At 39.2% G+C, this 24,946-nt stretch overlaps 1 protein-coding gene across 2 annotated transcripts in view; it reads left to right on the forward strand.

The window, feature by feature from the left end:
• Positions 1-1,453: 1,453 nt before the first annotated feature.
• The window catches only part of THRB (thyroid hormone receptor beta), a gene marked incomplete at both ends in the record, with an annotated part of 85,695 nt that continues 62,202 nt past the window's right edge, over positions 1,454-24,946 (forward strand). For both annotated transcript variants that reach the window (XM_084247415.1, XM_084247416.1), the window contains 2 exons: positions 1,454-1,475; positions 21,327-21,587. In XM_084247415.1, coding sequence (XP_084103541.1) covers positions 1,454-1,475; positions 21,327-21,587 — 283 coding nt within the window. The remainder of the gene's footprint in view (positions 1,476-21,326; positions 21,588-24,946) is intronic.

The following is a 24,946-nucleotide window of genomic DNA, read 5'->3' on the forward strand; positions in this document are numbered from 1 at the left end:
GTATCTAGGAAGAACAAGAGTCTGGACACTCAATCCTATAGGAACGATCTGTGCTCTCATCTTAGGGTGTCTCGATACCTCTATAACCATACGGTCTATCTGACACTCTGGTCAACATGGATGATATAAAAATGGTAACAACATTATCCCTGCCATAAAGCAATCACAGTCTAGTGGGAAAGGCAGCCATATAAACACATATTTATCCCAGGTATGATAAGAACTATGATCCAGGCATGAATTCAGTACTACGTCCACATCTAATATTATTAGATGTGGACACAGGCAATAATGGCCATATAGACATCCCTGCTGTGAACATAATCTGCACACTTCCTCTTCTCCAAGGAGTTATTTAACACTAAGATGTTTCCTTCCACATCCAGTGACTTTCATATGCAGAAAACATTATGGTTTACCCAGTACTTTCATTCATATTATCTTTAAACCTCAGAATCATCAGACCTGGGAAATAAGTAGAACAAATATTATTTACACATGAAGAAATTGACATCCCTGTGCTTTGAAATGACCATCATGATCCCACAGCTAGTATGTGACAGCATTCACCCCCAGGCCCATGCCTTGGACTTCAGTGCTATTCCTAGGACTCTTTACTGCCCCTATCTACCCCTGAATGTAGAAGCCACCTCTAGAAAAAGATACCTAGCCCCAATCTGTTCCCCGCAGTGTTCTGAAGGACTCTGCCCTGTGTTCATCAGCCATTCTGGGTCATCCAACTTTGTGTAACTTTCAACATCCTTCTCTCAGTGGGCGCACCTCAGCTCACTGATGCCCACAGTGCCTCCTCCATCCCTCATCTGGGACCAAGTCTGTCTGTTGCTCTTGGATGAGTGGTGAGGGAGAAGAGGTCAAGGCTGACTGAGAGAAAGTCACAAAGAGAACGATGAGGATGTGGATTACACTCTCTAGAGCAATGTATCCAAGACCTTGAAGTGCACATGGATCACCTGTGGATCTTGTCCAAATGCAGGATTGAACACGATTGAGAAAGGACCCAAGTTTCTTTTTCTAACTAGCTCCCAGGTGATGCTGAAACCACTGGTCCAGAGACCACATTTTGACAGCAAGGGTCCCAATTAAAGAAGGGGGTACAGTTAAGCCACTTGTGAGGAAAACAGCAAGTCACTGTACTGGTAGTTTTCTTTACACTTGAGATGGACAAATAGAAAATAGATGTGTGATATTGAATAAAATATTATTGTAAAGGCATATTGATAGAAGGAACCCTGAGATAAAAGGTCTTATAAACTTACACTTATCACATAACCCCCCTATGCTTCAATTTCCCCACACTAATGAATGTTTGTGATATCATTTGGAACAAAAACGTTATAGAAATGCCAATCATAACCTGTGGCATTTTTTTCTTGTCTTTTTTTCTTTGTAGGAGATGTCAGTGAAAAAAAGGGTCCAGAATGATTACTAACCTATGACTCCCAACAGTATGACAGGTATCTATATATTTTTTTAATTTTCTTTGTGTGTCTCCAATTTTGTTCCACTTAAAGAGAAATACAGGGTTCCTAAAAGACCTGAGAATCTTAAAATTATTTCCAAACCAACAAGTGTCATTAATGCAAATACACACTGTGAATACATCCTTGAAAATGTTCCTGACTTCAGAAACTCTGAGATGATCATCATCACAAACATGATACAGAGAAAATGACCATTTCAGTGAAAGGCTAGTTTTTAGCCATCCTAAGACCATCCTTGATGCTGTTTACATGACATTCTGAACAATGTAATAAACAACTCTGCATACTTAGAGACCATCAAGTCAGGGCATCTTCCCAAAAGTGGGCTGTTTAGTCCATTTGGCAGTAGAGTCAGATCATAAAAGGTAATGTGAGCTGGAGAAACTCTTAACAAGAGAAAAAGGAGAGACAGATGACCCCCGAGGAAACTGAGGTTGCATTAGCACGAATTCCTTCTGCAATTCACTGAGCAGTGGTTGCAAAGCAGGTTGGGAGTAAGGAAAAGCAATAAACAAAACTGGAGAACTAGGTTCTGTCTGAAGAGAAGAAACCATTCCTCCACTCTAGTCAATCACTGACAACATTCGAATATGCAAGTTGGAAATCCAGATTTTAAATGAAATGTCCATATTTGTAAATGTTAGCATTTACTTTGATATTCCTGTTAATTTACAGGAATATTAAGGTCTCAAGGGCCAGTCCAAATATGTCTGCTGACTGGAATCAACCCATGACTGTCAGTTGACAACTTTAGCCCTCTACCTTCCAGCCAAGCGCCAGGCCCGTCACTGTCCTTTGGTTACTATGGCAATAGGGCAGATACCCATAGACTTCTGCCAGTCTTGGGTACAGCCTGACCTTTGATGATCCATTAGTAACCTCCTTACCTAGTGATAAACTAAATGTATAGAGCAAGAACCCTTTCCCAGTAGATCTAAGCATATTGAAGCCACTGAAAGTTGCCACTCAGCCCTCCAGAACATTTAGAACTCAGTGACCATAACATTACATCTCTCAGAATCACTGCCCTGCCACTCTACCCACCTGTGCTTGGGCTCCTCATGCAGCAAAACCGGAAAGGGCAAACCAGAGTGAGTCTCACCTATAAGAAGCGAGGGCTTTAGAATTACATCCCATATTCTCTTCCTTATCTTATTCCTCAAGTATAGGTCCCACTCCCATTTCTGTTTCACTGCCACCTCAGCCAAAATTCTTCCCCATGTAAATCTCATACCTATGGCATAAAACTGCCCATTTTGTGGGAAATTTGGATAGTTCTACCTTAGCTATAGCCTCCGTGTTTATGAGTGGGAATCTCAACCAGAGATGAGAATCTCATCCAGAGGTGTGATGGCATATCTTTGCAGCTGCAGGTGTGTGTGAGCACAGAGAATGTCAGACAGCAGATAACCATACTGCAAACCTAGGACAAGTGTCCCTCTCTGATGAAGGATAATGTGGGATCCCATGCTATTGGTTTTGCCTCTATACTCCATGATAATTTGGGTATGAAAGAACATACCCTCCTGAGCCACATGAATATGGCAAAACTTGGTATGAAAGTAGGAATGCAACAGTGGGGTTTTGCTTGCTATGGATTTGGTTCTAGATAGAGCATAGAAGTGACCATTCATGCCAGATTTCCATAGAGCAGGAGTCAACCACTTTTTTTTGGTAAAGGATCAGTAGATATCTCAGGCTTTGCGGACTACTCAGCTCTGCCATTTAGCATGAAAAACCATGTTCTACATGTATGCATTTGACGGTGTTTCATTAAAACTTTATTGACAAAGCAAACAATGGGCCAGCTTCAGCTCAAGCACTGTAGCTTGTTGACCACTGTAATAGAGTCCAAGGTTCCAAACCATCTTGCTTTGAGAAGAGTCTGCAAGGCCTAGTTGGCTTAACTCCAGGGCTGAACCTAGGTTCTTGGCTCACTCCAGGACAGTACCAGACTGAGCCAGCCCTCAACCCATCCTGTGGAACCCCAAAGGAGACCTTGAAGAATGTGCTGGGACCTCAGATGCCTCCTAGTAGAAGAATTTTTGCTTCCCAGCATTTGCTTCATAATGGAGAAACTAACATTAATTCTATTTTCAAAAGAAATCTACTCCATACTTGCGTGTGCTCAGCGCATATTAATAGGCTCAGCTGAGAAAATCCTTACTTTAGATTCCCTTGTTTGTGGATGAAATAAGACAGTGTCCCTTTTCCCTCTCTCATTTGCTATCATCTAGGGCTCCATGTTTATTTTAAGAAATCTAAAGAGAGACCATAATATACTTGTAAGCCATCAAAGCTAAGTGCTTGCTTTAGGAGCATAATTTAAAGGGCAAATGTGCATATTTTCTTCTTTGAAAAACATAATAAGAAATATTACTGTTAATGCAATACAGGAAATCAATTAAGCTTTATCAAAAGAAAGCCATTTTTTAAATGAACAGGAGTAACAACATTGAATCTATTTTCCTAAAACCGACCAGACCAGCGTTTTCAGATTAAAGAGTCACTTTGTTGGTATGCAAGCTCCTTCAGCCACAGTGCTTATTAAATTTACGTATTTTGCATCAGCCCAAATGGAAAATTGTTATTTTCTGGAGTTATTTAATATCAGCTGTAATGGAGTCAGGTCTTGCCAAAATTTCCTCGTTGCTTTATTTCACCTAATTGGATATTAGGACGATATGAAATCACTCATTGAGAAATACAGAGCCTTAAAAAGAGAAAGTATGAAAGTACCTTAATATGATATTTTATTAGGCTGGAATTAAGCACTACTTCCTAAGTAATCTGAGGGGAATTCTGCTAATGTTTATGGCATTATAATAAGCTCTGTTTTGCATGAAACTGTGATTCACAGAATAGGGGAGTTTGTTCTAAGGTATAAACACCTAAAAATTTAAATACCAGGTTAGTGGTTTTTGGCCTTGACTGAGAAGGAAACTAAGGTCTCAAATCCACCCCAATGTTCCTGAAGAGGCAGAAAAAAGGCTCTACCATGTCTGCACTGAACCTGGCTTGGTGAGATTAGTGGATGGTATAGGACATAGTTAGCAAAAATGTTTTCATAGAAACTGGGCCCCTGACGTTTGAAACCACACTGTTAGGAATTGATGCATATGAATAACATATTCCTCATTTGGTTATTTACCCTGCATCTCTTCTTTGTGACATGCTTGTTCATTTAATTTCCTATTGTGAGCATTTTTCTTTCTCCGGGCACTGTTATTGTCTCCTTGGAACCAGGGGAGGGATGTTTGCAAGGATATAACAGGAGTTTTCAGTTGCTGCCCCACTGTTTGCACGCAATGGTCTTCAGATAATTTGCATTAGTTCCCAATGAATTTTTTTTTGTCATTGCTGTATGCAGTGACCAAGAGTTAGTTTTATATGCCACCACCACCTGCCCTCACCCTGAACCAAAAAGTCCCAGGCTCATATCTTATCTGTCTTGGCATTTGCATCCTCTTTTAAGTCTCAGGGTGTAAGATTTATATAAATCATTTCACACAGGGTGTGGCACATTGGGACATAACAGAAACAACTATTTTGACGGGGTACCTGTCATATAGTAGACTCTCACTGACTCTTAATTCAATTGTGAGAAAACAGTCCTAGAATTACTGAACAACAGTGGGGGGAAAAAACAGAAATAAATGAATGTGTGATGTTCTTAAGGAGTTTGTTTTCAGGTGAGCTTTAATTCTGATGGCTTAGGTTAGCTGATTTCCATAATTCATGTTTCCTATTTAATGTCACATTCAAATTTGGCACCTGTTTAGGATTTCCTGAAGAATTTTTTGTATAGCTTAAGGCCTTTTGTTTTTCTAAAATGTAAGAGACAAGAAATATCTTTGTTATTCCTTATTATTTTATGGAAAGACAGTTTGAATTGAAGTCGTAGTCTACATATAACATTTAAAGACAAATTCATGCAAAAGGAAATAGGAACTTGTTTTAGATTTTATTGAAGTTACCTTGGTTTAAAGAATGATATAGGTTTAAAAATATTTAACATACTTTAAAAATGTGTATAGCATTAAAAATCAGCATCTGTATATACCACATTATCCTAACCACCAGAAAAATATAGATTCCATCCTTCACCATTCAACTAATCCTTTTTACCCAATCCCTGATAAAATAAAGCTACTTAAAACATTTGCTAGTATTCATATTACTTCCTTTTTTAATAAGCACAAGTTCCTATGCCAGTCAAGCAAAGGAACCACACAGGGTCTTCCTAGATGCCCACATTCACCAGGATGGAGGACACAGAGCAATATAATCACCAGGTAGGAGGTGCTAGCAGAAAAGGGGATGGTGGGGGAGACACAGCTCCCTGCTGCTACCAATAAGAAGTTTTTAAAAAGGCCCTAGTTTCCCATAACTACCTTCATTCTACTTGTGCAATGTCAAGTTCTGCTTACCATTGTTGTTTTTCTCCTACCCTCCCTTTAACCCATGCTTTAAAATGTTTTTCCTGGAAAAATGTGTTTACTAAGTAATAAAACCACTTGCCTATAGTAATCAAAGATATAAATAATCTGGTATTTTGATGAACAGGATGAAATGATCAATATTTCCATACTTTATGATTGTATAGAGAAATATTTGCGTATTTTTCAAAAATGAAAAACCTTCCATATATTTTTCACAGACTGCGTCATAACGTTGTGTAATTTCCCTTGGGGCCTTTCAAATTTTTTTAACTGTTCATAGTATCCCCTGATACTATTTTTATGTATTTCATTCAAATTTAGAGACATTTGCATGAGAAAATTCTGCGTATTCTGTACTCTAATTTTTTCAACTCTAAGTGGGAATTATACGGTATTATTTAGCTAAATAGAACTATAAATGAAGCCATCAGAATACCAATTACTGCTGGCACTACCTTTAATCAAAAAAAAGTCTTTCAGCATTATGAAATCATTCTTCAAATATTAAGGCTATGTAAATGAATATAAAATAGCCTATCATACTCAGTAATGCATAATGAAAATATTCATGAAAATTTCAATCATTTGATACTGTACTCCAAATTAGATCAAGAAATCATTGGGATAAATCAGAACATTAGTAAATTCTGAGGTTTTTTCAACAGAAAATTTTAATTAAATTTAGCATTATTAGAGCATGAAAGATATTAGATTCTAGGCGTATAAACATAATTGAGACATAATCCTTATCTTTGAGGAGCTCACAGTCAAAAAATCAGTTTCTAAACACCTCACTACATGTTTTTTAACACTTAAAAAATACTTAACAAAGGTTAAGAATAAAAAGGAATCTCAGACACCACCTGGTCCAACACAGCCATCTCTTACTTGAAACAGGTGACAAGTTGAATCTAACATAATTCCATAATCAAATGCCAAATATTGTTCAGCTTCCCTGAACAATCCACTGCACCATTCAAGAAGTAGAGTCAAAGGTCTGACCCAAAGCTGGCTCTTCCAGCTTTTGGATCCTTTTGCTGCTAGCTGTCTCCCCAACACAGCTGACTATATTGGTCCCTTCTTCTAGATAAGAGTTCCTTAAACTCCATTGCTGTGGCTTTTACCCAGTCTCCTCTCTTAGAAGAACTCAGGGAATTTTACCAGGCCTACGATTAGCCTAATCTCTATTTTTGGGCACAGATAGTTGTATTCATGGTTGACTTTTTCTCTTTTAAACTCCATAATTGGTAGCACATTTAATTAATAGAGGTCTCTGCAAGGTTCCAAATGTCCAAGTTTAAGAATATGCTGTGTTGCCTGATACTGTCAAACCCCAAGGCTTCTTAATAATTTTTCCATGTGCCACAAGTAGGTTGAAGAAAGGCCTTTGATCTCCACAGGCACTGGCCAAGAGGACAAGAATTAAATTGGTCAGAATGGGGGGCTCCTGGATCTGGAAGAGGCTGGACCAGTCTAATGATAATTTCACCAAACATGCTTTCTAATCAATCTTCTCCACCTCTCTCTCTTTCTGGCTAAGGGTCTACTCTACTGGCATGCTTGTAACTTTCCATCACTGCCCTCCACTTAATTGTTCACATCCTACCACATGGCCAGAATTGTTTACCTCCCTACAGAATACCATCAAGCATGTACTGGCTTAGAAAGCAGGCCAGTTATCCTGGCACAAGGAATCATCTAAATGCTCCCATCCAATATTGTTCCATCCCAAATTATAAGCAGCCACCTTAATCTCAGAGCTGCTGAGTCTGAAAATAAGGAGTGACTTCACCTGGCTAAAAACTACCTGCCTTCTACCAGGATTCTCTCAGCTATCCTGTAGCATGAGGGAAGCTGCTGATTGGGAGCCTTTGACTTCACACAGGGATTGGCACATGTAGAAATTGAGTCTTAATTTTGCTTGTAACTATCCAAATAGCCTTGATCAAGCCAGGCACCTTCTTGGATTGTGATTTCCTTTTCTAAACATGTGGTGTTTTCTAAACATGAGCAATATATCCCCGTTAGCCCCAACTATTCCCTGAATTTTACAACTCAGAATCTACTATACACTGACCTATTGAACTAGTTCATTTCCCTCTGAAACTGGGCACAGATGGATGTCAATCCAGCTGCCATACACAGCCCTGGTGACGGTCGGAAGAGCAAGGGTAAAGTGAAGAGCAAGTTCAAATGATTCATGAAGTCACCCAGTGTGGGCTACCCGAGGTAGGATCACTGTGTCAGCATTATCCACTGACATAAAGAAGAGCAAACCCTTCCCTTTCTAAGTCTTTAAAGGAGGAGAATTGACTCTGAAGCTCATCTCTACTGCTAATTACTTTGCTTGTGTTGTGTCTGCTTCACTTGCTTTAAATAAAAGCCTACACAGCATGCCATCCAAATATAGGTCCTAAGCAGTTCAGAAAGAAGACTGTCTGGGACTTATGGTGACAGGACATTTCAAATACCTTACAAATTCATTCTATCATCTCAAAATCTACATATCAACATTAGCAGTAAAGAAAAAATAAATGAGGTCTGATAGGGGCACAGGAAGTTTCCTATAGTGTTTCTTCCCTTGCTGGAAAGCATTTGTAATCAATATCCAGTGTAAATAATCACTTGGCATTATATCCCAATGATTATATCCCAATGGAACCATTTCACAGATTTGCTTATATGCATTATGAATTTAAAAGATGAGCAATGCTTTGTGACTTTCACCATCTACTAAAAATAAATGTCCACATTATCATGGCACCCTGGCTAAAATTTCAAACATTAGTGGTGAGTTTAGATTAGATTAGTGAGTCACGTAAAATACAGATATTCCTGCCAGCATTGGATCTGTCGTTATTCACCTTAGTGTGTATTGATTCAATCAGACTGTCGTTCCTGGAGTCAGCCACACTGATTGGTGGGGAGCAAATGATACAGTTACTCCAGTGCCGGAGATCAGAGTAAGAGCGCTTTGAGGAAGGGGCCAAGAGAAATCCACTCCCTCATTTTTGCCTATGGCAGGGTTTCCTGACTTCAAGCAGTAGTGACATTAGGGGTGGAAAATTCTATATTGGGGGGAGTTATCCTGTTCATAGTCACACCCTTGAATTGTACCCACTATATGTCAATACTGCATATACACATATACACCCCTAAGTTGTGGCCACCAAAACTGCCTCTAGAAATTGCCAGCTATCCCCTAGGAGACAAAAAACATGGGCAAGAACCATCAAACTGGAGGCACCTATGTTGACCTTAGATATTTGTATCCCATGTTTGGGTCCAATGAAGAACTCTCATATGGAAATAATGAGCAGGGCTGGGATTCCCCTACCAGAGCATCTTCCTCACTTTGGCAGCTTCCCTCTTCCCTCCTCCTTTTCTTGTCTTTCCAGGCAAAAGTTCCCCTAGAATTAAGGCAGATAGAGACAAAGCAGCCCAGGAAGTAAACAGCCCATTCTGCTTGGGATAGCAAGATCGCATGATTTTGCAACACCTTGCACTTAACCTGTCACATTATCCTAAATAAACACAACAGTGAGTTTACATGAGGGACGTGCCATGTTTAGGCTAGACAGCACTTTGGCACCGCCATTTTGGTGGTTCTGTTCTCTCTGCAGAAGCTGTCAGCTGGAGACATATGCCAGACAAGCAGATTAATTGCTAACAGTACAATATTCTTTCTTCTTTGGGTTGTTATTTGGTCAGAAATTACCTCAGGCTAGACTTTCATAAAGCTGGAAATATTTGAATCTTAAGCTGTGACTCTTTTTCTTTTAAACAAAGCATGCCTTTTAAGTTCTCGAGCATCTATGTTCTCAAACAGTATTGTTCCATGGGCAAAACAGACAAGTCTGTTCATTTGGACATGATTCTCTTTCCTATATATCTAAAGAAGTTTAATTTTTGTTGTTTTTTTAATATTTTGTTTTATATAATTCTTACATCATTTTTCATTTTTGCTCAATGTATGCTTTTTCATTTTGGTTATATTCCCCATACAATTGCACCCCCCCCACTTATTTTGACCCTAATCCTTCCTCTCCCTGCCGCCCCACCCCCCACCCCATAGTGTGTCTCTGGTTTATAATTGCTTGTTGATTTTGATTTTTTTTAATACATACTTTTTTTTAAGATTTATTTATTTATTTATACAAGCACTGGGTACAGTCAGAAGCGCGGCAGGAGAGGTCTGCGCACCATGTGGGACCCTCGCCGGTGGCTGGGGATTGAACCGGCGCTGCAGAGGCTGCAGGCAGCTTCGCAGCCCAGCTCTCAACTGCTGCGCCACCAGGGGAGGCCCTTGATTTTGATTTTTAGTTTGCATTAATTAGTCTTTTTCCTGATCCCTTATTTAGGTTTTCTAAATTCCGGCTATGAGTGAGACCAGCCGGTATTTTTCTTTTTCTTTCTGACTTATCTCGCTAAGCATGATCCCTTCTAGCTCCATCCATGTTGCTGCAAGAAGTTTGCCTTTTGATGGCATTCTTTTTTGAGGAGAGATTTTACTTCCTGCAGCCATGGTTCCTAAGGGAATAGGTGAACCTCTCTCTAAGTAACATTCCTGCTAAGAAATGGTGCATTGTAATTCCACGGCAATTACCATTTGCCAGGTTGGCCCATTTGAAGGAAGATTCTGGGCACAGCATGGCCCTCTGACTGGATTTGAGCATAAGCAAATGATTTACTTCTCTGGGCTACTATTGCCTCTCCTACAAAATGTAGCACAGGGTTATGAGAACAGCTACTCATTTTACTTTCTGCCACTTTGGGCATCATCTAGCTCTCAGCCAAGGTTTCCTTACCTGTGAAATGGAGTTAATAGCAGCACTCCTTCATGGTGGTGTTGTAATGAGTAAATAAAACACAGTATGCACCAATGCTGGCACATAGTAGGCCCTCAGTAATTGTTGGCTTTCAATATCTTAGACTCAAAATGAAATGATCCTTCATCAGTTCTCACTTGTTTCATGGCCTTTTAACCTTCCAGATGAGCAGGCAAGAAGTCAATCAATTCGTCCTTACCTTGGAAGTTTTGTTTTTTGTCTGTTTTCCCCTCTAAGTTCTTGGCTGCTTGGAGCAGAGCCCATACCACCATAAACTCTAACTTTTTGAAAAATCATCATCAACAGCCAATGTGAGAAATAGAATCACTGTGTGTACAGCTGTCTCTTGTTTGGTGAGTTTAGTGGAAGAAAAAAAAAGGGTCTAATTAGAAAAATAGCTCTTAATATTTGAGGTATAGAGTGAAAATGTCAGAATTCAAAACTATTGAGATTGAGCAATAAATCCTTGGTGTATACCAAAAACATGTTTTCTATTAAAAGATCACAAGATGAAGACTCAGAAGACCTCATTGTAACCCTTCCTCCATCTGGGTGATTGAGCAAAAATGTGACCTCCCTGGGTTTTAGTTTCTTTATACTGATGTCTTTTCGATCTTTTGCCTGTGGTGAGCATCTAAGCTGTTTGGTGTGACTCTCCATAAAGATGTAGAGGTGTGACATGGTCGGCTGACCAACTGGGGTTTGGATCCTGACTCTGTCGTTCACTCACTGTGTCACCTGAAGCAGGTTGTTGACCTCTCTGTGCTCCAGTTCCTCATCCAAAAAGTGGGGATAACAATTCTATCTCACAGAGTTATTATAAAAGTTATAATCATTTTTACATCATTTTTCATTTTTTTCCAAATTTACCAGTTAATCATTTAGGAAAGACATTAAAAGCACTTCCTTTTAATTCCCTTAACCAACAATTTATCAGATGCCACTTTCCCTTCTGATTCCCAAATAGGAAATTTTTACCTCCATAAATATTAAAAACCACATTTAACAAATTCTGTCTAATTCCTATGGAGTAGAAGTGTCTCAAGCATCAGTGGTGAATTCCATGAGGATCTTAATAAAATGCAGCTTCTAATGCATCAATTCTGGATCCAAATACCACATTTCTGATAAGCTCCCACGTGATGCTGATGCTATAGGTCCCTAAGTCAGAGTCACAGGCCTCATACATTCACAAACCACTTGAGGGAGGATGGACTGGAGCTTGGGGTCACACCTGACTCTTACTGGGGACAAGCATGTTGGAGAGTGACTCACTGCCTTCCCCTGCAGCCACAGCCCCTCCAACTCAATTTTAAACAATTAAAACACTTCAAATGAAAGCAGAAAGGTATGAAAAAGACATAAGCAACACTTCTCTTTATTTTCCTGAACTCTAAAAACATCATAAAACTGATTGCAGCCAGCAGTTTGACCCATCTTCAATGCTAAATTAACTTCCATAAGACACACAGATAGAAAACAATTTAATTTTTCTATTTCTGCCATGGGGCAGGAATTGTGAGGTGCAGGTGTTCAGCCAAACCAGCCTAGGGGAACTGTGCTTAACCTGCAGGCAACTGTCATACCATTACACCCCAATAGTAAAATATGCTTTTTTGGTAACTTTAGTAGTATTCTGAAGGCCTGAAACATCTCCAAGTGCTTACTCTCAAACATTCCTCCCCTATTTAAAAAATCATGTCTGTTGTCGTAACACAGAGTAAGGAAGGTGTACATAAGTGACAGAAATTGAACAAAAAGAAAACCAAACACTCCAAATTTAAATGCTTTCCCCCCTAACTGAAAGAAATATCTGCATTGATCCTGCTTACTTATGTTCAGATAAAAATATGGAAAATGACAGTTATAGTCTATGAAAACCCAGAATGGGCAGCCTGTAGTCTTATATGTTACTCTATTAACACCAGCATATATTTTTGTCCATTTTGTTAACCCCTGAGTGTCATTTATTGAAAGAATGTGTGTTTTGCCTCCAAGTAAGGAGTCTCCAGCTTGTATAAAGTTAATCTGATTGCCCAAACCACCTTTTGTCTTTTATTTAAGAAGTTATTGATCTCAGAGTTTGTCTCAATCTACCAACTATGCCCTACCTTAGTTTCCAGAGTTCGTAAAGGTTTGCATGTATTTCCTACTTTGGGAATGGGTATTTCAAGTTTGGGAACATAAAATGGGTTGATTTTATAAACTACCTATGTGTTGCTTTTTTTCTCCAAAATGTGAGCTCAGACAGGCAACAAGAGTAAACATTCTGATGTGAACTTTCATACAGAGAAATTTAATCCTGGCAGTAAACATCTGTTCCCTTTTATATGCATTTGTGGCTCTTTAATAGGAATGTTTTTGCAACAGCTGTAGCTTTTCTAATATCCTAAATGGAATCTCTGGGGCCTTTAGAGTAATTACCTCAAAGTTTGAGTCATGCAACCTGAGGATCCTCTGATTAAATCCAGTATGAATTATGGAAAACCAAGTGGCTGTTCCTGGGGAGGATTCCATTGTGTCTTCTGGAAAGTACAGTACCAGCCTTTGGGGCCTCTAGTCAGTGATCAGACAGGCAGCTCGTTCCTGTGAGGTTAAATAATTGTAAGACATTGTTCACGCAACTGGTCACCACCATGTTTTCATGGAGTTTCCACCATAGTCTTTGCTCCTGGTTGGTGTTTTCTTTTTAACATTCTTTCAAGCTAAACTTTCAAATGGATGAATGTCCATTCCACTTAATGATTCCAAACACACACTTTTCAAACTTTTCAATAGTTTTAACTTATTATCAAGAGATCACCACTGTAGTTTCTAGTTTCAGACTAATTACTGGAGGTTTCTATACATATATGGTCATTTTTCATTTGGATGGAAAGTGCCTAATGGAACATACAGGAAAACTGGAGAAGTGAAAACAGCCAGATAAGGAAACGATTTGTTTTCCTCTTGGTAGTTCCCTCAGTTAATGGACTGAGAATCCCTGCCAGTGAAATAAGAGAAACACTTTGTGATAGCAAACTTGATTTCACGTGGAAACAGGGCAGAGAAAGCCAGTCTCAACAAAAGAGACAATTAATAGACAGATGCTCAGTAAAAGAAAACCAAAACTACACAGCAATGGAAGGCAGCCTACCCTACAAGAAGATATCTCTGGGGACACATTTTGTCTAACTAGACAGAAAGTGAGTGTTATAAAGTCTCAGGAGTGAAGCAGCAGGGTCATTCTCCAGAGATGAATCCAACCTGATTGGAGGTTTGAGTACTTTACACTCCTTTATTGTTCTATTCCTCCATTCATCCAATACATGCATGAAGACAATGTTAATGAAACTTAATTTCTTTTTAAATTTTCAAATAAAAGTTCCCAATTTTCTTCTCAAATCCTAGCATGGAGTTTCTTTAGAGACCACAGCTCCAGATACTGAATAGCCAGGGACATAGCAGTTGATGCCAGGAGTGACAGGAGAGAAGGTTTGGAGAAACAGTGTGGGGAGCATTAAAAGATAATGAGAAAGGGCACACTAACTGACCAGAGGAGGACAGAACAATCACAGAAAGGAGAAGGGTTCTCTCACTGATTCCAATCCCCTCCCCCACCCCCAACTATCGGGGAGAAGGACAGAGATGGAGAGAATTGGTGACTTTAATTCAGTTCCACTCAAGGCCATGAGCATTCATCAGTGGGTGAGTCCCCTGCTACATCCTGTGGTCCCAGAGATGCAGGAACTCAAAATTCCAAACAGGTAAAAGAGTAGTTTCTGTGCATTGTAACTCATTCTAAATAGAAACACAGGAATCAATAACTTCCTTCTCTCTCATTTCATCATTGATTTAAAAATAACAGAAATAATATATTTTTTTGGTATTTGTATGTGAGATAGGTTAGATAATATGTGAAAAACCCTTAGGATGCTACCTGGAACATAGTAGGTGCTGAAAGTATTTTTTATTTATGGAGCCTGGGCTAGTAACCTGGCATATAGTAAGTGCTCAGGGACATTTAGATGTTGTTATTATTATTATTATTATTATTATTATTATATTCATGTAAAGTATCTTGTACATAACAATAACTATGGTTTCCTTCCGTTCTCATCCTCCAAGAAGTCAGTGGCTTCTATTCCTTTAAAAGGCCTCCTCCGCCATTGTGACCCAAGCCCGATGCATCTGATAATGACCAGGACATTCCAGTCCATTCTGCAGGTTTAAATTGTGAGAAAACCAATGTAGATCTGGTCATAATCTCAAGAGTCATGCAAGTCTTCATATGGGAATACAAATAAACCCCCAATAAGAGCTCAGAAACAATGAGGGATAGCCTGTTATTAGAATAAATAATGAATGTTTTTCAAAAAGGATGAGCCTCTCACCACAGACTGAAATAGTAAAGAAAAGTAGTATGACTCTAACTCAAACTGAGCTGGCCAGTTCAAAATGTTTGTATAAGCCATGGTGGGCAGAGGGGAGCATGAGATTCTACAGACCCTCCCCACCCGCCCACACCCCCAGCATTGTAGACTTAACCTCTGTCATTCTTACTAGTGAAATATGAAGGAAACACTTTGAGCACTTATTCTGTTTCTGCTCAGTGCTGGAAATTGTTCTACGTTGACGCACATCAACCCCACACCAATACTGGGAGGCATTTTCATTCAGGTTTACTAGTGAGCCTCCTCAGAAAAGTCGTAGAGCTGTGCCCTTGCCATTCTTGAAAGTAGTGACAGTGAATTTCCTTTTAAAATAGTCAGCAATTTGACTTTTCCCTATTTTGGAGAAATCTCCTCCCTTGCCAAGATATTACAGATTGATAGATCTCGTGACTTCCACTGGGGAAGTGTCACCTACTGAGGCCATAAATGGAAGTAAGTGGCAAATACTGCAGCTCCAGACCCCTCCAAGATTCCCAGGCCAAGCAAAGTCACCCTAAAGGGATCCAAAGATTGTGGGACACAAGCCAGCATCCTGTCTTCTGGCAACTGGCCCACCCCAACCCAGATGTTACTAAAGGGAATACGTTGTGTTTTGGAGGTCCTGCAAATGCTGTACTCCTATGTCTGTCCTGGAGCTCCCCAGCAAAACTTTGGGAAGCAAACAATGAGCAAAACCTGTGGCTTCGGCAAAATGTTTCATGGAATGCAAACACCAAAGTAAAAATGATTGATTTATCCAGTCTGGGCACTGGGAGGAATGGAGGCATCTAGCTTCTTGTGCATATGACACATCTACACTGTGCTGTGTCATGCATTTATGATTGCGTGAAAGAAATCCCTGAATAGAAATAGTCTGTAGATGCCCTGTCAGCTTCAGAGGTATTTCTGTCTATATTATGTTCTATTACTTCCAAATAATATTGAGATTCTGTCACTCCAGTCTTCCAGCCTCCTCCTTCCATTAAAACAGAGCCTACATCAGGGCCATATCAGGGGTCCACTTTCAATTAGTAAATGCTCAGTGGGTTTTTCACTTTCAGTTATCTTCATTGAGAAATACAATCATGATAGGTTCTTAAAGGTGGGAAATCCAACCTTCTTGTAAAAGGGGACAAAGAACAGGCTTCTGGTGATTGCTCTTAGTACATTAGGAGATGTTTAATATAAGGATTGAAACAAAGAGAGTGCATGAGAATGAGCTTCCCATGTTAGACGAAGCCTATCTGGAAACGGGACAGAAAGCAAGGGACATGGCTCAAGGAATAAGAGGGATGAGACAAACCCAGGGACACACTTGGGCTACAGTAAGGCCTTAGGATTTTTCTCCAAAATGATGGGAACATCAATCGATCAAGAAGATTTTAGGCAGAGATATGTGCTCTGATGTATGTTTTTAAAATCTCACTCTGGCTACTCTATGGGAAGTAGATTATAGGTGACTGAGTGAAAGCAGAAAGGCCAGTTATGAATATAAAATTGAATAAGACAATGAGCACTGTTTATACAGAACTTTCAAAGTCCTAATGAAACTGAAGCTATTAATAGGTCAATGGTTACTCATCAAACTAAGGCAAAAATGGAAACATGTCTGTCAACAACAGACAAGGAGGGAAATTGCAGATTAAGTGCTTCTCCTATCAAGCAGTATGTCAATGATCCAATCCCCAGGATGCTCATAAGAATAAAATCTCTAGCTCAGCACCCGACCCACAGTAAATGCACAGCCCAATAATAGTCTTTGGTTCCACATCACTCCCCAAATAAAATCAGGTGATGTGTTCATAGTCTGAGAATTCAGCTAATAAAACTTATGGATTAAAGTAAAAAACTAAAGTGGAAGTTAAAGGGGCCATAATTAGTAACCTGGTGCTATACTGTGATAATTCTATATACTCTCTGGGTTTGCAAAGTATCTTAAATATACATTGCCCTAATATAAAATATAGTTTGGGGTGTCAGTGGCTAATATTGATGGCTTTGTAATGCAAATTAAATACTCTTTAACAAATGCCATGAAATCCCAGCCTACTCAGCCTTCCCTTCCTCACCACACTGTCGTGACCCTATTTCCTTTGCCTTAGTGCTTTACTAAGGTATCAGCTTGCTTTTGTGTCCTGAGATATTTGAATGTTTTCACTTAATTCTCCTTTTTGATGGACAAATTTATTATCTATCATCTTTAGTGAAATTTCCTGAGATAGGATATAGGTAGTTATGTTCATAAGATTTATGTATGTTCCTTTAGATGCTGTGTCATTCAAAGTCACCAGAATTATATATGGTCAGCTAATATGAACTAAATCATTCAAATCTCAATTCTGTGAGACACACAGGCCAGTATGTGCCTACTTGTTTTAGTAATAATTCGCAAGACTTTCTCTAGTTATTCTCTTTGATTCTATTTGTTAACTTGTATCGTTGCTGACATTGTCAATTATCTTGGTTTCGAAATACGAAATAGTAACAGCAAGATGTTAGCTGGGATCCAGTAAAGAGCAAAGAATTCATATTTCGTGTGAATAGCAAGATATGATCATTTCTAGAATCCCCTTTAAAAAAATACTATTTCTACTACTGTACACATTGTGTCCTAGATAATGTTCAGAACAACAGGTTCTTGGAGTGAATATTTACTTATATCCATATCTGCAATCTATAAGAGCACATCAATTAACATCTGACTTTTAATGCTTTATGCAACAGACCCTAAAACAATTGATACATTTTTAATTATAGCAAATTTACTCCAAGTCTATGTAATACAACAGAGTCTAAGAAGGAGACTACATGCTTATCTGAAAGCTACTGATAATTTATTTTCTTACCTTAGATTTTTCTTAACCCTGTAGATCTCAAACTCTACTAGGTATCAGAATTATCTGGAGAATTTAGTAAATATGCAAATGCCCAGTCCCATCTTACTGCAACAAACCTAGTCTTCTGTGTCTTTAATAATACCTTGGGTGGCTCTGATACACTCACCAGTTTCAAAATCATAACTTAACCTTTTAAGATGTTAATCCCTCTGGAAAGAAATATCTCATTGGCTTGAGTTTTGGGGTAACCAAAGGATATGAGCATTTGACATAGAAATAGCAGGAAATCAATGACAAGCATTGTCACCAAGCAAACACGTGGCAGAACTTGGAGTTCATCAGTGACAGTCTCCCCAGTAAGCACAATTTAAGAAACCTGTTGTAGTGAGTGCCTTTCCCCCTCCTGGGGAATGGAGTAGGAATCATATGTGCCTCTCCCCACCCACCCCTTGTTCTTGGGAGGATAAGATCAAGAATCCTTAAATAAATCTCTGCTGAGTTTTCCCATGACCCAACCAAAACCTCTCAGTCCCCCAGTTTCCCAGCAGCTCTCCAACCAATAAACCCACCAATTAAGCAACTGAATATCATTATGGTGAATGTAATTACAGACAGTAATTTTGAGCTTGTAAATGCCTCTCGTGAACGAAACCCTTTTCCCAAAACATCTCAGCTTCTGTTCTTAAGAAAATGGAAGGCAATCTTATCCCCTGCCTCACCCCAAACATAAACTCTTCACTTAGAAGAAACCCCCTCTTGCTGGCCCAGGGGACATAGGAAGATTCAATAGGCCGAATTATAAGGAGGAATGTCCCACTGAGGTCGAGGTCTTTCAGCACCTCTGATCCAAGCATTGTTCACAAGCTCCCTGCCCTCAAGAGCAGTGACTGCCCAGTTTGGCTCTATTTCTTCATTTCTGTTCTTCCAGGGGAATAATACCAAATATAAGGATTTCTGCAGAAAACTCAAGTATTGGCAACATTACAAAATAGTGTGATAACTTTAACATTCCTTAAAATGGAGTTCTATAGGATGCAATTTGCTGAGGATTGAGTCCCTTAAAATAAAATAGACAGACATCATAGAAACATAGGTGAGAATGGATCTAAAGAGAAAATGAATCTCTTCTGGGCCAGAATTAACTCTTGCATTCAATGTCTTTATATTTAGCTCATAAAAACCTTGCGCCTTAATGGATCATAGGTGCTTGAATGGATTCTATATAGATAGGTTTGAAATGCAATACAATCTCCCAAGGTCTTAATCTGTTGTTTTCTCTTATTTTGTTTTCTTTTTTGTATAATGAGAATGAGTGCCTGTAATTGCATTTGTAATTACCATGGTCAGAACTTATGGATTCACCAACCATTGAATAATGCTATACAAACTCTAAGGAGGAAAAACCCACGTGTATTTAACTGACTCATTAAATGCCTAGCACAGTCTTTAGCATAGAGTGAATTTTCAGAACTCCTCTCTGACTAAGATCAAATGTAACATCCAAGTTACCATGTTGTATGATATTTTTAAGGGGATTATTGCTTCCTGGTCAAATTAAGATATCTTAATTTTTAAATATTTATTTATTTGTGCATACAAGAACTAGGGTACAGGCCAGAGGCGTGGGGGGGTGGGAGGATCCACCAGAGACAGAGTGGGGAACAGAATAGCAGATTGACTGAAATACACTGCTGAGGAGAGCAGTGGGCGAGTCAGGAGAGGTCTGCAGTGCCTTGTGTGTTGCTTCCTGGCCAGGGATCGAACTTGTGCTGCAGTAGCTGCGGATTGTTTTGTAGGTTGCGTCTTAACCCCTTGCGCCACCAGAGAGGCCCCAAATTAGGATATTTTAAGCCACAGCATTTCCATTTATGGTGACGAAGAAATCATGTGTTGGTCATTACTCCATTGTTGTAGTTGCTCAGCCTTCTGAAGTAAAAATTGTATCGGCACTTTCACAGAGTAACCTGAAGTCTCGCTGCAACTTCCAGCAGTGCCTGAGAGCACATTACACTTTTAGAGAAACCATCTTCACCAACATTAATGGAAGACCCGTAGTAGCTGTAGACTGGGTGCTTATAAAAACCCAAAGCAGGTTTAACCCTTGTGATATATAATTGAAAATCCATTTTATATGTATAGAAAAGAGTTTTAAATTCCAGGGCTGTGTGCCGATCAGGATGGATTTGTCTCTCCAATACAGATTCTATGGTCTTTTGGGAATTTCAGAAAGAAAGGAAATTTATTTACAACTTTAGTTCCTGTATGTGGTCACTTTAAAAGTAGAACTTTATCAATACTGTATGTTTTCCCATTTTGACGCACAGTACCTAGGAATTTCTGGAAAAAAAGGAAAACCAGATGGATTTTTTAATGTATATGCATAAACAATGTATACATATGTATGTTAGCATGCTCATTTTTATGTTCTACATCCATGCACAATAAAAATAGTCAAGGAGGTAATATTTCCCATCAGAGAAGTTTCCTGTGAAGAGGTTTTCATTACACTTTTCCATTTTTTTCCCACTTTCTAGAGAGCAAACCTTTAAGTCCCTATAAATTACATAGAAAACAACATATGTAAACAATTAATTGCCTGTACTTTAATCAAAGAGATTTGGGACTCTTTCTCACAGGTCTTTTCGTTATCCCCACGACCAAAGCACTAAGTGATTGCCTTCTCTTACGACATCGCCAGTTGGAGACAACATTGAAACCATTTACAAAATCTCCATTTGACAATCTGATCTTTACTTTGGGGCCGTCGGGGGTAGAAGGAGGGTAGGAACAGAGTTGTCACTCCCCGTAGATCCCTGCAAGCATGTCCCACTTAAGTAACAGGGTGCCCCTCAGGTCAGCCTGTGATAAAATCCAAGTCACACAAGGTTGAATCCTGGATGTTTTATGCCCTCAGGATTTGAAAAGTGATCACGGTCAGCCCTGACCCTTGAGACCTCAAGTGGTCATCTAAGCACTCACATAAATTGGTGTCAACTGGTTCTTGGGCCATTGCTGTGGAGGCAGGAGTGGCAAAAGTACAGCCTTCCCATGGAGGAACTAATGTCTTTCTAGACACTAAAAATAAGGGGAAATGTGTTGATTGCTCCGACAGGCGATCCAACTGTGGTGGCTAAATGCCCAAGGCTGACAAATTCTGCATCTTATCATTGCCGTCAAGTGGAGGTGCATGTGAATACTGTCAGCCCAAAAGAATTGAGAAACAACTTGCCTTCCAAAACTCTGCATCTCCACAAAATCTTGACAATGCCAACAGCTCGTCATCTCATGTTTTTCAACCCTCCAGAAAATGGCCTTCCAGCCTGGGACAAACCGAAGCACTGTCCAGACCAAGAGCACAACTGGAAGCTAGTAGGGATGTCTGAAGCCTGTCTGCACAGGAAGAGCCATGCGGAGAGGCGCAGCACCTTGAAAAATGAACAGTCGTCGCCACATCTCATCCAGGCCACTTGGACTAGCTCGATATTCCATCTGGACCATGACGATGTGAACGATCAGAGCATCCCAAGTGCCCAGACCTTCCAAACAGAAGAGAAGAAATGTAAAGGTAACCCGCTATTTAGTAGACCATATCAGTATCTCAGCAAGGAAAAGAATCCCTTGTTAGAACTGTGTGCTCAGCCTCCATTCACTACGGTGGAGCGTGCCATGCATTTCCTCTGTTCTGTTATGAGGTTTCTTTCTCCCCCTAATCTTCTTTTAAACATAAATAAATAAGAGGGTTCCAAAGGAAGGTAGCTGATTTCAGTTTCATGTTGTAGAGGGCCACAAGGACATTTTTATGTCTCTAATTAGCAGAAAGGTTATTAGATTTGGCTTTAATTCTATTTTTGAATCTGAATGGAAACCGGCTTTGCTACCATTATATAACAACTTGCTTAGAAATGTCTGTGCGTGTGTGTGTGTTCGTGTGTGCATTTCTTTCCCCTGATGGGATCTTAAAATCTAACCTAAACTGACAATTCATGCTCAAAAGAAAGGTTTTAAGTTGTTTTCTTTTGCTCCTTAAATCCTGTGTCATCATCCTAAAAGGTGAGATTATCGTGTTAGAAATTGTCACCTCATTAAAAAATAAGTTAAACTGGCCTTAAGTTCCTGATTGCATTAGATTTAACTGGTCTTCGCCTCAGGTCACCTCCACCCTGACAGATGTCTTTGTGCTGATCGCTTTATTGTCTTAGGGTTCCCCAAAATCTTTGCTTCTTTAATCAATGTGTGTCTTTAAATGCCCAAGAAATCAATTTGTGTCTTTACATGTTCAAGTTCACCTAATTTCCCATTCCTTTCCAATTTGACATGATGATTTTTAAAAAGGTCTTTTTGGTTCCTCTCTAGGATTTTTGACTTATGATAAAGTTTTGAATTGTATATTTTGAATTGTATATCTGATAATCACATTCCAAGAATTATCAGTGAATGTTTATACGGACTCCCATATATGAGCCATGAAGGGCTTTTGCGAACTGTTCTAACTTGAACTTAATCACATGAGTCTATTTATCACTCTCAAAAACTGCTGGTCCTTCACCTTTTCTGAAATCACTTGACCTGGGAAGTTGAGTATGCAGAATGTTTTCATTGAATGCAGGATTATCTGAAAATAATAGTAAAATTGTGTTGTGAGTGCTGATGTGAGTGTAGTCAAAATTGTACATATTCTCTTTGGGAAACTGTGAGCTGTCTCTCATCTTTACTATTTAGAGATTTGAGAATTTGACAGGGACATTTAGAAAAAGAACAAAAGTTTTTTTTGAAGGAGTGGCAGTAGAGGACAGCTATGTTTGATATAATACAATTGAGATTCACTCAGCATTTGTAACCAGTTGTATGTTCAAATTTCATGAGCTGGAATCAAAACTTTGTCAGTCCTTGATTTATAGTCAAATGCCAATGGGAAACTATAGCATCCTCATGATTTAAGAGCATCACAAACTATTTGATTCATTCACCATCGGTAACAGTGTTCACTCATTCACTCACCTATTTATTCATTTATATAGCCTATCTGTGTGTCTATCATTTATGAGAAATCTTGGCCTTGGGCACATATAAAGCTCCCAACATTATACACTTTTTAGTTTGTTGATTCACCTTAAAAGCAAAAAATAGGGTCTCTATTTGGATCCAATACCTGACAATAGGCTAGTTGTTCCAAAGTATAAATTTTTCAGTCTGATATATTTGGGCTAGACTTCTAGCCCTCCACATTCTGTCCTTGAAGAATCATATGTGATTGTTGATAGATTGAAATAAAATAATTTGTTTGAGTATTTATCATGGTAGCTTTCATATAGTGTTCTCTATATAGCAGCTATCATTATTGCTATGGTCATTGTTATTAACTATGCACCATTAAATCACATAAATTCCTTGGAGTGCACTGTGTGCCTGGTAAGGACAGATGAGTGTATGGGACATGGCATTTCAGGGATGTTACAGTTGAGAATCCATTCTCCTTGCATTCTATTCTCTTTTGTTGAAAGTCAGAAAATCACTTATTGAGAAAATACAAAAGTTCTTCCTCAAGTATTCAGCATTTAAAAGAAAATAACTAAAGTAAACTCTCCTGTATTTCCAGAGTAACTACAAGTGTTCACCTTGGCATTGATATGAGACAAAGTCTTGGTTCAGCATAAAAATGCCACCAGAAAGTCTACATTGTCATGACCCAAGAACCTATAAACTGCATTCTGGTGGACACCTGCATTTATTCAGGCACCGTGGAGGAGGGAAGCAATGCAATTAGTTGCTCTTTTCTTTTCCCAGTTGGTTCTCTGCTCTGCGTGTGTGCTAGCTCTATATAGTCACTGTGAAGAGAATTCTGTTTTTATGTGTACCTATGCTGCACATTTATTTCCTCACTGACTCGCCCCAAGCATGTTTTATATCTCAGTCCTGGATTATAATTCCATGTATTCATCCCTCCATGTTTATTGAGTGTCTGCACTATTCAAGACAGTGTCCTTGACATCCCAGCATGAATAAATAGCGGCAGCGCCAAAAGAACATCCAAGTAACCCCATTTCAAGGACTCAAAATGGGATGGGTAAGATGCCAATGTCCCTGAGGGATACAAAAAATGAAGGATCTATAGCACAGGGCCCAAAAGAACATACATTTTGAAGTTGCTCAGTAAGCCATCTCCAAAAATCAGTAAAGGAGCCAGTCTGGCCCAGCGCAGCCCTGCGTGTGGTTTGTGAATGAGTACACTTCTGCAAATGATTACTTTTAATACTCTATTGAAGCCAGTACAGAAACTGGGAGTATACTCTAGAAACTTTCAGTGCAATTGATATTACCACTGACATTCAAACGTGTGATCAGTGACTTCATCTTGCTGAATAGTATATAAACTGGCTGGGTATTGTCAAACTTACCTGGTCAGTCATGTGTGGACAGAGCTAGATAAAAGTCTTATGCAGTAGAACTATGTATTGGGATAGGATGGACCGGATCTTTTTTTATTCTCAAATGGTCCTTCATGTCAAATAGTTGGAGAATCACTGATTTATGTTTTACAGTATTCTTGATTTTTTTCTTTAGGTTTATTTTTGCTAGGTATCAACAGTTTTGTTTTTCATTTTGGCCTGCAAACAGACTTCACATTATTCTGCATATACCTGCTATAAGCATTCTAAGCAATTTGATTAGTAACACATTTAACTATACAGACTAGAACTTACATTCTGCTGCAGAGCCCACCATTCAAATCTGCTCTAACACCAAATGGTGGCAAGTGACCTCCCCAACACACTTTATATCTCCATATTACACCCCCTAGAGTTTGTCACCATTTGAACTGATTGCTCAGCCACCAGGACCACATACTCCTCCTGCCCACCTCCTTTTTTCACAATGTATACTTGCATACTTTGTCCTTTTAAGTGTATTCCCCATAAAATTCCC

The sequence above is a fragment of the Talpa europaea genome (assembly GCF_964194135.1).
Source record: "Talpa europaea genome assembly, chromosome: 11".
NCBI classification, from domain to species: Eukaryota; Metazoa; Chordata; class Mammalia; order Eulipotyphla; family Talpidae; genus Talpa; species Talpa europaea.